At 54.4% G+C, this 14,128-nt stretch overlaps 1 protein-coding gene across 1 annotated transcript in view; it reads right to left on the bottom strand.

Annotated features, from left to right (window-relative positions):
* Positions 1–12,477: 12,477 nt before the first annotated feature.
* DTNB (dystrobrevin, beta) overlaps positions 12,478–14,128 on the bottom strand; it is a 202,114-nt gene continuing 200,463 nt past the window's right edge. The window contains exon 15 of the mRNA XM_010565882.1: positions 12,478–12,557. Coding sequence (XP_010564184.1) covers positions 12,511–12,557 — 47 coding nt within the window. The 3' untranslated portion in view covers positions 12,478–12,510. The remainder of the gene's footprint in view (positions 12,558–14,128) is intronic.

Here is a 14,128-nt window from a genome sequence, read left to right as displayed (position 1 = left end):
GGGGCTTCGGCTCCCTGTGCCCGCCGGCGGCCGCAGTGCAGGCAGGGCTCAGCCCAGCAGCGTGGGCTCCCCGGGCTGGGGTTGGTCCCTGTGAGTGGGAGGCGGCGGGCTGCGAGCACGGTCTGGTGATGGACACAACACTCGTGGCTGTCTACCAGCCTCCCCACCCACTGTCCCTGTGTGGGCTGGCGTGTGGGGTCCCCGGGGACCCCCCCAATGGGGCCCTGGGCCTGGCGGGCTCCGGGCAGCTCCTGGGGGTCTGCGGGTGCCAAGGAGGGGAGAGAGAGACACAGGGTGCTGCGGGGAGCGGGACCGATCCTGGGGAGGAGAGAGCAGTGTCCCCACTGTGGGGACCCTCCTCTGTGGGGGCCGTGTGGGAGAAGGGGGGAGCCGGGGATTGAGGCAAAAAATCCTCCCCCACAAGCAGGGGGGTGCTGATGCACAGTTAAATATGGCTTTTAAGGGCAACAGCTATATTTAGAGGGGTGCTGCCCCCACGTCCCCCCAGCGCGGGGTGGGAGGGAACAATCGGGGGGGGCTGGGGGACAGCAGAGGGGACACAGTGGCACTGGGATCACAAACCGTCTCTGTCCCCAGGTGGTCCTAGGCACTGCTGATGGGGTCGGGGGATGCAGCACCCACTGCTCCCTCCCTGGGCACACACTTGGCCAGGGGATGCGGGATGGGGAGCAGAGCCCAGCAGTGCTGGTAACACTTGTGCCACCCCCTCTGCCGCACTCGGCAAACGCCAGGTCTGTGGTGGTGGCCATGGCCGGGCAGGACCCCTGCCAGGGACGGTGCGCACGGCGAGGACAGGCAGCTGCCCCCAGGCAGAGCCCGGCAGTGTACCGGTGCCGTGCCGGCAGAGCTGGTCATGCGCTCGGTCTCTGCTCCTGCGAAGCCGCGCTGAGCTGTTGGGGGGTTTCTCGCTCCCAATCTCACCTCACACTGGGTTGAGAGGAGCACGAAGCCGCCCCAGGCCCTGCAGCCCCCCTGGCTATGGGAAGGGTCTGTGTCTTTCCCACCAAGGTGCCTAATCCCTTACACAAATGAGTGCCTGGAGCTGGGCAGCGCCGTGCCAAATCGGGGCCGAGAAGCGGAGGGGATGCATCTGTGCCCGCGAAGCCGTGGATTCCTGGGGCTAAGGTTTCCTCTGCGTGAGCGGAGCCTGGCCCCTGCTGCCGGCGGCTCTGCCGGGGGTCTGCGGGAGCTGGGGCATCCCTCCGCAGCGGTCGCAGGAGGGTCCGGGCGTGGGCATGAAGCATCTCCGCCGAGTCTGGCGGTGTGGGAACTGGGCGTCCCCATGGCAGAACCAGTGCCGGCTTCGAGCCACCGCCAACACAGCGCACTGGGGCTGGATGGGGCACGAGATCCCCTCCATCAGGGGCTCTGTGTCCGGGGGGACCAGCGGCGACAACGGCCCCACCATTGCAGGGGCCTTTACCGGGGGGTCAGGCACCTGGTACCGCAAACCCCAGCTCCCCCAGTACAGTTTCTAACGCTGCGTTGGGAGGGGATGGGGGCTCCGGTGCGGATGCTCCCACCCCGGTGCCTGCCCGCCCTCTGAGCCTGGCCCTCACCCTTTCTGCCACCACCAGATGTGCTTGCTGGTGCAGGGTTTGCAGTGGGGGGGAACATCTGGCGGGGAGGAGGCAGCCATGCTGGGGCGTCGGCGCCGCGCTGATGGCACAGATGCGGCGGGCGCCACGGCCCTGAACACAGGCAGCTCTGTCTGCTTCCAGTGACCTGCAGCCATGACAAATGCGGGTAATCCTCTGGCTCTGCCGCTCCGTACGAACCCACAGTGAAGTGCCAGCAGCTGCTCTCATACTGTGTGCTGCTTTGGAGCAGTCGTTTCCTATTAAAAACCTTTTTTTTTTTCACAAACATCTCTGCTTTTTTCACATGGTGAAGGGACAAGACACCCCTTAGGGATGAGATGAATTTATTAAATATTTGGCAGATGACAGAACATGGCTTCCAGTTTACAGGTTTCTGTTAGAGACATTCCCCACACTTACAGCATTGGCTCCAGCGCAGGTTTGCCAACCGCTCCCAGGGACGCTCCCGCACTCAGCTGTGCCTGCGGCCGCACTCACACGGTGCCAGGAATAGGGAACAGCACCAAAGCTTGGCACGGTCCCCGACCCCCCGACTGCTGGGCTCTGCTGCTGGGGACACCCCAACTGTGCGGGCACGGCCAGGGCTCGGGGAGCCTCTGAGCACGCCTGTGCCAAGGGATGGCATGAGTGGCCAAAGCCACCACCTTCCTTTGGCACATCGCCGACAGACCAGCCGGGTGTGGGACATACTGCAGGGTGCCCGTCCCTATTCCCTACCCTGTGAAAACTGGGGGTTTCCCTCTCCTGGCATTAACCCCCAGCACCGGCGCATCAGCTGGGGATGCCAGCGCAGGGACATGGCTCTGTCTAGGTAACGTTCCCACGAGAAAACATTTTCAGGTGGCATTTTGCTTTTTTGTTCAGGTGGGTTTTGCCCTAGGGAAATTGCAAAGTTTCCTTGCAATCCGAATTTGATGTGTGCTGCTGGCTGGCTCTGCCTGGCAGGAGAAGGCACTGCGAGCCCCATGGCTCTGCCCCAGCCCGTGCTCAGCCCAAGTGGGAATTAAAGAGGGGCTTAACTACAGCCGCCGTGGCTATGCCGCAGCACTGGCATGCCTTCCCATCACTGCTGACGCACCGGGTCTGTGCTGGGGACCGGCCATTCCCTGGGAGCAGAGCCGTCTCCCAGGAAAACCAGGGTGACCCAGGTGAGGGAGCGGTGCCGTTCCCAGCAGTTTTGCAGGCGCCGGGACGATCGCAGGCGGTTTGGTCAGTATTGGCGAGGGAATTACAGCACAGAAAGTCACTGGAGAGCAATCGGCAACTATTCCCTTGCAGCCCATCTCAACACACTGTCCCCAGGATTCAGCAGCGATTCCCGACACCACAGCCCGTGGCCTGCCTGCTCTGCCTGCTCTGCCTGCACCTGCCCGGCTCCGGCAGCACCATGCCCGGCTGGGCTCTGCGCGGGGCCCTGCCGTCCTCCCCGGGCTCCGGATCTGGTCCCGCTCTCTGCTAGTGACTCTCATTCCTGGATCCTGACGAAAAATGACCATCCAATTGCATAAAATAAAGCCCCAAATAAAGCAAAGAACCGTATCTGTGGTTATTTATATTTTTACCGGCAGCCTCAGGGGTGCGGGCAGATGCTGGGCAGCAGGGATGGGCAGGGAGGCACCGGCAGACACGCTCGGACCCAGCAGATCTCCCGAGAGCAGCACCGGCACGCGACACGCTGCCTGCAGTGCATGCAGGCACCCGTGCACCCACACACACAGGCACACATGTGCACACCCGCACACGTGCACCCACACACACCCATGCACATGTGCACACCCGCACATGTGCACACACGCCGGGCTCCGACCCCAGGAGCTCTCTGGTGCTGCGGAGCATATTTCCCTGGCAGCCTCCGGGACGTTGCATCCCGGGCGCTGAGCAAAGACTCGGGTGAGCAGCCAGTCCCTCCGGCACAGTGCCACCGGCCCCGGGAACCCGCACACGCTGGAGCCGGGGTGCAGTAATGCCACAGCAGGACACAGCCTGGGGACATATATTAAAGCCCGGCCTGAACTGTTCCTCCTGGAGGGTTTAAGGCAATTATTCCAAAGGCAAACAATAGTTTGTAAGCAGGTTTCAAAGTTAACCATAAGCAAGCTGGGGTGCTGGGTGGTTCTTCCCCTACACAATGTCCCAGCATGTCACCGGTGGAGGTGCCTGGCGTTACTGGGGTGCAAAACGATTCCGTGCATCCTGTCTGGCGCAGGAACCCCTGCTGATGGCCATGGCACAGCTCAGACCCCAGCATCCATGCTTGTCCCGGTGCTTCCCGGGCTCTACTGGACCAGTCTGTGCCCCAAGCCCTGCTTTGAGCCTGCGCTGCCTACCCCAGTGCCAGACTGGTGCTGGGGGCAGCGGCACCACGAGGGCAGATCCCAGGGTACTGGGACTGACCGCACCAGCTGGGCTTCACCAACAGGGTCTGGGGACCAGCGGTGACCTCCCTAAATGACACCGTTGAGTGACATGTCATGACAGCCTGCCCAGAGTGCCGCCAAGCCAGCTAACCATGCTCTCCGCGGCATCACCATGCACCGCAGTGAAAGGCTGGGGGGACCCTGCGGCATCGTTCCCATCACCTCCAAGCGATGGTGGAGGGAAGCTATCGGTAGCAGGCCGACGAGGACAGGTGCAATTAAGCTCACGCCTTGGTGATCCGATGCCTGGACCTGGCTAGCAGCTGCCCTTACTCGCCATCACCCCTGGTTGCTCCTGCTGGCTGCAGGGTGCGCATTACTGGAGCCATGCCCACAGGACCCTTTAGACCGGGGGGGGCACAGATTCCTCCTGCTCCAGCAGCGGCTTGGTGGGCGAACGCCGTCCTCCCGGCAGCAGCCAGCACGGCAGCAGCCAGCACCAACCTGCAGCCCCAGCCTTGCAATAATATAAAGTATTATAGCTAAAATGCTTTACCGGCTACAATAAATGGCATCGTGGGCGAGGCACTGCAGAGCCACGGCACGCAGGGTCACATTTAACACACACAGACGATATCCCCACTGCATCTGTACAAAACCCCACTGATCCCGCCAGGTTTTCCGAACAAAGCCCAGATGCCCCCGCTCCCCTGGCTGTCACCCTCCCTGCGACTGGCAGCGCTGGCTGTAAGAGCCCTGGCGGCAGGGGGTTCTCCCCAGCATCTCCCCTCCGAGCGCCTGGCCCGCTGGAGCAGTGGTGGCCGGTGGTGGCAGGTCCCGGTGGTGCCACCTCCATCTCCTCCGGCTGCGGCCGGACCGCAGGCTCAGCGAGATGCTCGCGGCTGAGGTGGCAGCTGCGGCAGGAGGTTTTTTTGCCTCCTGGCAATCGTGGTAGCAAAAACGAGAAGGGAAAGTCACAGGGTGAGTAATAACAGGAAAAAAGCAGCAAACGTGACGCTCCCCTGTGATCCAGGCTTTGTGCTTCCCTGACGGCTATAGGAGACGTGTCTTCATCCCTTCCTTCCAGTCTGTGCCACATTTTGGGCCCCGGCACCTCTAAGGAGGCGACAACTTCCACCCCACCATCCCACACGTTGCCACGGGCTCTCCCATCACCACCCCGGGCTGCCCCGTGGCGCAGCCCCCTCCTCCGGCACTGCCGCCAGTGCAGACACCCAGTCCCTGACACTGGACTCGGCGGAGCTCGGCCGGGAGCTCCCAGCCTCTCGTCCGCACGAGGTGCCAGGAGATCCCACCGGCACAATGCAAACTCTCCGGCCGCTTGCACCTCTGGCCAGCAGGAGGAAGACCCCGGTGCCTGCGCAGCCATAACACCTCCCGCTGCCGACAGCCTTCACCACTCCAGCAGGTCCCCAAGCGCGGCCATCAGCAAAACATTCCTATTTTCAGTGCTTGAATCCGCCCGTAGCTGCAGCCAAAGCTGCTGCAGGTCCTAATTCAGCAAATTCAGCCGAAAACGCACACAAAACCTTCCCCATCCCCGCGAGCGCACTCTGTTTGGCAGGCTAAAGCTAACATGCTGCACCAGGTTATCATCACTTTCCTTTCCTTCTTGACAGCTCATTCACAATATTTATATTCAACTAAGTCTGTGGCCACCACGTACGTTTATTTTCTCTCTCCCCAAGGGCTGTAGGTACCCAGTGAGCACTTTCCACTGAGAACCGAGGCCATGTATCGGTTCAGACAGGAAGAAAAGCTGAGGGCTGGTTTCAGGGTTTATCACTCCTTTCCATTCATCACCCTTGATAAATATTTATAGATGCATTAGGGCACTCAGCTCCTTCCACTAAAAATAACATTCCTAAGCACCAAGAAAAAAAAAAAAATCACCAGTGATTGGAACTGATTACAATGTTTTCTAAGCAGCTATGGAAGAAAAGCCTAGCAAGGATCAGAGAGTGGTGAGCTGCCAGCCTCAGACTACACAACTTGGGTTATTTCTCTTAATTTTAAACAAAACCGAACTCGATGCCTGAAAATGAATGCAGAGATGCTAATCTAAGCCTAGCAATGGTTGTCTCTGAATTCCTTGCTTATAAAGGGAAATTTTTTAACAGTCTGAAGAGAAGCAGAGCCAGGAACGCCGGGAGGCAGGCGGCTGGTGGCCCGTTGCTGCTGCTGCTGCTCCTCTGGTTGTGCAGCCCTCCACCCGTGACGTGCCCTGCCATTTACTCCCAGGATGACACGCGACATCACACACGATGGCAACCAGACACTGACAGACAGCGCGGTGTTTGGAGAAGGTGAGTTTTTTGAAGGCAGAATCCCCTTCGTGTCACACGCAAGGGATCCAGGAGGCTCTACACCCATTTTTTCATGCATATTGAGGGGCAGAAGTCAAGAGGAAATAACCAGTGTGTGACGCAATGATGACACCATTTGGGAGGAAATCAAAAAAGATCAGTACACTTAGCAGGAGCAGGGAGTATTAGCCTTCCTTTCCTTTCCTTTTTTTTTTTTTTTTTTTTTTTAAACCTCCCATAAATTGCTGAGTTTGATGGGGCATTGTCTGATTACCGTTAGTAAACACATGGAGGAAAATAGTACATGCAATGACCTAAGAGGCAAGTGCCCACAGGGAAAGCCCTCCAGGTGGTTCAGAGAAAGCTGCTTTCATCAGCAGGTGGTTGAGATTGGTCACAGTTGCACGATGGTGAATGTATCGGCTGAAACGTGCCTCTTCCAAAGGATGGGGAGACGTCTCTCAATTGTAAGCGTAACCCTCCATGCCTGCGTCATCAGAAACACACAACGTGCCATCAGCAACTGCAGAGGGCAGAGCTCCGGCCTCACCCTGCACGGGTTTGGAGATCAGCTCCCGCACGGTCGCAGGGCAGGAGCCAAGCTCCTCTGCTGGGACCTCCTGAACCCTCTGGTTGGGGCTGCACATATCTGGGGACATCCCGGGCAAGCTCGGAGCAGACCGAACGCGCGGCGCCCACCATGACCGTCAAGCGTCCTGCTGACCCCAGAGCTCCTCACCTTGGACCCGACAACCCGGGAAACAGAGGAAACACGAGCTCCTGAGTCACCGACACCGGGATCGTGGTGCCGTGGCAGGTCCCCAGGTCCCGCGAGTGAGGGCCCGTGAGCTGACACGGTTGACTTTGCAAGCCAAGGTGAGGTTGGTGCTGGGCATTCTCCCCCCAGAATAGCCAAGATCTGTTAACAGAAAGCCCCTGACGATGCTGCCCGTCCCAGCCCCCTCTGCCATCGGTGGGCAGCCAGAGCTGTGGCTCGGCTGGACACCACCGCCACCGGGACGGCTCAGGAGGACCCATCACAGGTTCTGGCACTGCAAATGGGAATGCGAGGAACTTGAGCTACCGCAGTTTAAAGGATTTTCTTCTTTCACTGACATGTCTTCATTCTTTCTGGAGGATAAAGAAACCTGAAAGTAGTTTCTCTCTCTTATTTTTTCAGTTGTGTCTAATTTAGCGCTCATCAGCGCCGGTCCTTGGTGGTGTTGGAGGCACTGCTGGGCTTCTCAGGGAACAGGGAGCTTCTCGTCTCCAGATCAGTGGCTAAGGGGTGACTGGGGTCAAAGCCATCCTTTCCTCCAAAGCCATCAGAGTTAAAGGGACATTAAGAAAAAGCCACATGCAGCAGTATAAACAGCTCCCCATTGCTGGCTTCCTCTCTAATGGTATAATTTCACTCCTTCTTGAGTTACCAGATTGTTTCCCAGATGAGGCAGGACTTGAATTTCTAATGTAAAAACTATCAGAAAAACTCTCAAGCCACTTTCAGGTTATCTCTATCCACCACTAAAATGGCAGGGAGGCAGAAAGGGCAAAGCCTCTTTTTTCTCCTTTGCAAATTACCTTTAGAGGACAACTGCGGTGGTTTTATCATGCAAAATTGTGTTTCAGATCCATCATGACTAATTCATCTGGCCCACTACCACCGTGGGCTGGGTCTGAACTGATAAGCTAAAGATAAGACATTCTCCTGCCTGGTTTCTACAGCTAACCCACCTACAGTGTAAAGGAACAGGTCCTAGAAGGAAGGTTACCTAGTACACGAGTCCCCATCCCTTTATGGCTAATTATGTGTCCATCCATGCTACGTTTTTCTGCCACAAGAACCCTCCTCCTTCCCACTGGGAATGGTGAAAGATGGGCATTGTGGCTAAGGCAAATGTCCAGCGAGTGTATGGGGAGTGTGGAAACCTGATCCGGTGCCCTCCTACGAGCTTTTCAGATGGGGATGATAGGGATCTTATTCAGTCCTTCGGAGGCATTGTCACCGTAGGGCTCAGGCTTTCTCCCTTACCGTATCTTGTGCTCTCCAACCACCTGTTTGTCTATCCATCTGTTGTGCCTTATTATAACTTAAAGCACAGGCTCTTCGAGGGTAGAGATGGTATTTTTAGTACATCTGGATAGTGTCCATCACAATAGGGTCCTATTTCCTGGCTGAGGCCTCTCAGTATAGAAGTAATACTAATAAAATAGGAGATAATGCTCTTCTCGCTGAAGTTAATGACGTTTTCCCACTGTCTGCAGCAGGAGCAGAATTCCGTCTTAACAAGAAAAAAAAAAATCAACATCCTTTTGAACGGTTGTGGAGCGATGGGCAGGCGGGGAACCTTCCTTGTGCACAAATAGGAGATCAGGGGCAAGGGCAGGAGGTGACCAGGGACTTGGTCCTATGCATTGCAACGGTGCGTACAGAGCAACGCTGCTGGAGATGGGAAGAAAAAAGATATCCATCCTTACCTGAATTACTGTACAGCTGGTGGTCATCCATCTAACCTGCAACACAGGCGGAAAGGCACGTTTAGAAAGTAGGTAATTTTATTTCCTGTAAAATGAAAAATCTACCCTCCCCATCTCTTGTTGCTCTTCTCAGGACTGCAAACAGCTTTACAGGCATTGGGATAAATGGCAAGTCCTCTGAAATACAAGGTGGGTAGAAAAGTGCTCCTGATCTTACTGAATCCCAGAAATCCCAGCATCGCCGGGATCGCCCAGCCCAACCCCGCCCTCAAAGCAGGGTCAGTCACTGCAGGCTGCTCAGGACCTTGTCCCATCAGGTTTTGAGGATCTCCAAGGGTGGAGACCCCACAAACTCTCTGGGCAACCTGTGCCATTGTTTGACCAGCCTCACAGTAAAGAAGTATTTTTTACGTTCAAACAGAATTTCCTGTATTTTGAGGTGTGCCTGTTGCCTCTTGTCTTTTCACTGGGCACCACTGAGAAGACTCTGGCTCGGTTTTCTTTAGTCTTTTCCATCAGTTATTTACACACATTGATTTGATCCCAGCTCTCTCAGCCTCTCATCGTGTGACAGATGCTTCAATGCCTTCGTCATTGCCATGGCCTTTTGCTGGACCCTCTCCAGTCTGTCCATGTCCCTCCTGTACTGGGGAGCCCAGCATTGGACCCAGCACCCCTGGGGTGGCCTCACCAGCACTGAGCAGAGGGGAAGGATCCCCTCCCTTGACTGGCAGTGCTTTGCCAGCCCAGGAAACCATTCGCCTTTGTTGCATGAGGGCACATTGCTCAACTCAGTGTCCACCAGGACCCCCAGGTTCTGCCCTGCAAAGCTGCGTGCAGGTGGCCTCCAGCCCGTCCTGGTGCCTGGAGTTGTTCCCAGGACTTGGCACTTCTCCTTGCTGAACTGCATGAGGTTCCTGCCGTCCCATTTCTCTGGCCTATTGAGGTCCCTCCGGACGACCCGCTGGTGTACAGCCACTCCTCCTGGTTTGGTGTCACCTGCAAACCTGCTGAGGATGGCCTCTGTCCTGTTCTCCAGAACAGATGGCTGCATGGACTACAGTTTTGATCGGTGTGGGCAGGTGTATTTCAAATTGGATATTTTTGTCTAACAAATTTTACGGGGCTGCAAACCAGGCACTTTTTTCCAGCAGTTTGACAGAGCAGATCACAGCTCTTTAGTCCCTTTTCTAGCGGTATGGGGGTTATAAAATCTGACTGGCCAATACATGAAGGGACCAGCTCATGGAGAGTCTTGTTTCAGGTGATACTGTCATGCGTTCACCTCCTGGTCACCAACAGAAGCATGCCGTCTTGGAGAAAGGCAGCGGGACCCAGTGACTGTGGGACAGCCCTAGCCAAGCAGGCATCCGACCTGGAATAATGACTGGCATGTTTGCAATGTATGGATACGTAACGCCAGGTTTCAAGAAGGGATAACTCAAAGAGAGTGCTGAGGCTGGCTGAACTGCTGTGGGGTGACGTCTAACGTGACTGGATGGACATGGCTTTGCCAGCTCCCGACTGTGCTCTTCTGTGCCTGGAAACCCATGTAGACATCATCTCTGGAGATGCTGCTTAATTTGTAATCCTAACCACAAAAGACGCAGCCAACTTGGAGTCTTCCTGAATGATTTCATCCTTCTAAAGCCATACCACGCCGCTGCTATATCAAGTGTACGAACATAAGCCTCTCCAGCGGGGAAGCGAGTTCTGAGGTTGATTAATTGGGACCCAGAGAAATATGAAATAACTTTGTGAAGAAACTTGTGAGGAAGCCCAAGGGCGATGCTGTCCCTACGAAACACATCGCAGTGGAGTCCCTGTGAGGACCGGTGTCTCCCTGGTCTACGTCAGTGGAGAAGTTGGGGGAATACATGAGCTGCAAGTGATTCTTCTTCTTGTCTGTCCAGGATGGGAGGAAGTAACGGAAGAGCTTTGCTGAGATGGGGATGAACACAAGAGTCACTGTGCAAAGAACGAAGTTGGGGCAGGTAGCGCTCGGCATGGGTACGGGGTCCATCGGACCCCACGTGCCTGCAGCATCCCGGCCACGGGTCCCTATAGGTAACGTGGGGCAGAGAGCAAGCGCTTTCGTAACGCCTGAACTCTACGTAGCCCACACAAAGCCCATTGGGACTCCCCATTGCTGTGCGAGCTTTGGTGTCTGGAGGAGCTCCCACAGAGTACACGCTCCACAGGAGGACTGCAGTTTATATATTGATCATTCCTTGATTTTTCTGCAAGATTTTTATCTCACTAACTTTGTGACATTAAGAAATCACTTACTTTCTGGCAGAGATAATATTTACATTCCATATGAAGGCTTTTGGACCAAGTTCTGCTTTTGGTTACACATCTCAGTCCCTGTCGTCCGTCCCGTTCCCCCCCCGCGGCTTCAATGCTGCTGCAATGAGTAACAGAGCTGAATTTGTCTTACTACATCTCTGCTACCATACATCATATTTCAACTCTTGAAAATCCCCCTTTCCCTATTTCCCATGCAAGATACAATGCACATTTGGAAAAAAGCAGAAGGGTCATCTGCTAAGCATCTAAAATATTTAATTGAAGAGGAATGTTCTAGGGCAAAGACAGGGTCCTGTGATTTAAAGCCAATGCAATTCTGCTTTGAAAACTCCTGTTTTAGCTAAAATCAAACTTACTGCACTTCTTCCTACAAACTTATAATGTCTAATACTGATGGACAAACCATCAGGAAGCAGAGCAATTCCAAACACCTGAATGCTTTGCAGGACTCGCTGTACAGAAGAATTCAGGAAAACGAGCTCTTTTGGTAAGCCCTGCCACTTCAGCTTAGCCAGAAGGAAAATGTGCGTACAACAAAAAAAAAGGATAAAAAGTTCCAGTTTGTTGACGCTGAACTTAGGTTTGGCTCAAATGAGACAAATGCTTGGGCTGATTCAAACCTGTCCGAGTCTGTTTCTTGTGCTTTGGTTTAAAACATCGAAAGCAAAAGTCAAGAGACCCCTGAGCAAGGTCTCTTCCCAAGGAGGCTCTGGGAGGTGCTTTTGTGTTCACTTGTGGAGTGTGACATGAGGAACAGATCTCCTGCAGATGCCTCCAACTCAACCGTACGCTGCACGGTTGTTTGCAAGTCTCGGGGCTGCACTCCACGCCTGCGATGATCACTTCCAGCCCTGGGAATAACTCTGCTAGCACGTGTCATGGATTCATTCGCACCAAAGGAAGATGTGGTCTGGGGAGGATTAGTATCTAGACCTGCAATCCAGGGATAGCAGAGATGAAAGAGACCTCCTGTGAAACCGCGTTCAGCCGATGGCACTGCCTACACGGGATTACCGTCAGCAGAGTAATTCTGAACATTTGTCCAGCCAAGGTCACAGGAGGCAGTGGTTCAGCAGATGATGGTCCCACCGCTCAGGAACTTCACTGGTAACCAGCCCACGCTTTGTTTTTTTCTAATATATTCATCTGGAGTTCTCGCAGCACTCAGAGCAACTCCTCCTCCTCCTCTTACACATTTCTGTGCATGACCTTTGCTGAAAGAAAAACATTCTTGAAAGCTGAATACACACGCTGAAGAAATCCTGGCCATGACGTCATCTCAAGCCATGGCAGATGTTGGAGAGAGTGACCCAGCAGCATGGCGATGACCGGAGCAGATAAACCTGTGCTGTGTCTGCAGGTGGCGTAACAGCAGCAGCAGCAAGGCGGGCTGCTTCCACCCGGAGCCATCTGCATTCACAGCCCTCTCCTGGGACTCCAAATGGAGATGCCAAACTCAGCTCCTGCGGAGGAGCAAGGCAGAAAATGCTTTACAGCCCACAGACTGTAGTTTGTCCCCTTACCTCGGTCCTTTCCATTCTGCATTTTTTCTGTTTCTTCTTCATCTTCTTCCTCTGCTTCAAAAAAAAAGGAAAAAAAAAGCAAACATGAGACAAGCAGGTGAGAGAATAGATGCTCGGGGAACTTTTGAATAGATGCTTGGGGAACTTTTCTGTGGCAAGGAAGAACTGGCTTTTCAGGCATAGCGGACATTGGAGGGGAAGGAGGATGAGTGTTCAGGCTCCCAAGGAAAATCTGGATGGAAGCATCATCATCCTTCCTATGGCACGGTGCCTGTTCACTGCTGGTGGTGAAACAGTCCCTGCTCCATCCTGATCGGATGATTAGAGGTTGTAGAATGCTAGCTGCAAGTGGTGTCTACATTGTCCAAAAGAGTGGACTACTACCTGGCCCGGGTAGTACTGGGACCAAAGTCCCTTGTGCACTCTTACTTTAGCACTGTAAGAAACAGAGAACTGCACAATGTACACAGTGGGAAGGAAGTCACGACTTTTATGCCGAGGTCAAACCTAAGGAAGAAAAATGAAAACGGTTTACAGTGAGGTGAAAACCTTGGAGGGTCCCTCCTGGGGTTGCAGGGTTTGCCCATGAAAGGTGTTCAGGGACGCCGACGCTCACACTGGGGCAAAGCCACGTAACTGGTGACAGGCTGTGCCCCCAGAGACAGGCGCTCATTATGTCTGAGAGCTGGTGGTTCATTATATTTAACTCCGGCTAAGTTGAAGAGACATTATGGCCAGGCTTGTATTTATGTAGCAGAGAGCGGGAGCAGAAGGTCACATTCTTCTGCAGATGGTGGCTCATATCTCTCTGCGCAACATTTCAATGAGACCTGTGTAAACAGGTAATAGTTATTATGAGCAGTGATATCACTTCTGCCTACTTCACATGCTGCTGAGAGCAAAGAAAGGGAGAAAACCCTGCAATGAAAAGCACAATTTGAAAAACTGAAGCATTCTGAATTGATCTGATCAAAGGGGTTCTTATACACATTTGATCTCTTTGTTGCTTTGACAGCAGGACCGATGAGACACCTGGGAGTCACACAGCCTCTGCCTACTCAGCGATGGCTACCAATATGTCCTTAATGCGAATGCAGAAGACATCACTGACAAAACCAAACGCATTTTTAATAACAAGAGAGGTGACCTGGAGCTCAGCAGCCGCTCTGCGTCCTGAACCTGGCTCCTGTTGGGCAGCTTTGCAGGGCAGGGGCCAAGCCGCCTCTGGCAGTATCATGCCTGGTCCCTGGAGACCAGCAGTGGGTGTCTTTTTAAGCTCAGTTGGGAGTAAAAATGACGTCAAGTGTTCCCTCTGCAGCACCAGGAGCATTCGACTATCAGCACAGGAGAAGGGGATGGCCAGAGCATCTCTGGAAGCCCATCTAGGAAGGGGTAACGCAAGCAGTGTTTCCTTTCCAAAGGAATCTGTTTTCTGAGCTTGTGCAAAGGTACGGAGAGGCAAACAGAGGTGTGGGTGGTGTACGCACCCGTGTCTCACAAAACGCTCAAAA

This window comes from Haliaeetus leucocephalus, unplaced genomic scaffold (assembly GCF_000737465.1).
Source record: "Haliaeetus leucocephalus isolate CR32 unplaced genomic scaffold, Haliaeetus_leucocephalus-4.0 Scaffold197, whole genome shotgun sequence".
NCBI lineage: Eukaryota > Metazoa > Chordata > Aves > Accipitriformes > Accipitridae > Haliaeetus > Haliaeetus leucocephalus.
This window is presented reverse-complemented; position numbering and strand designations above follow the sequence as displayed.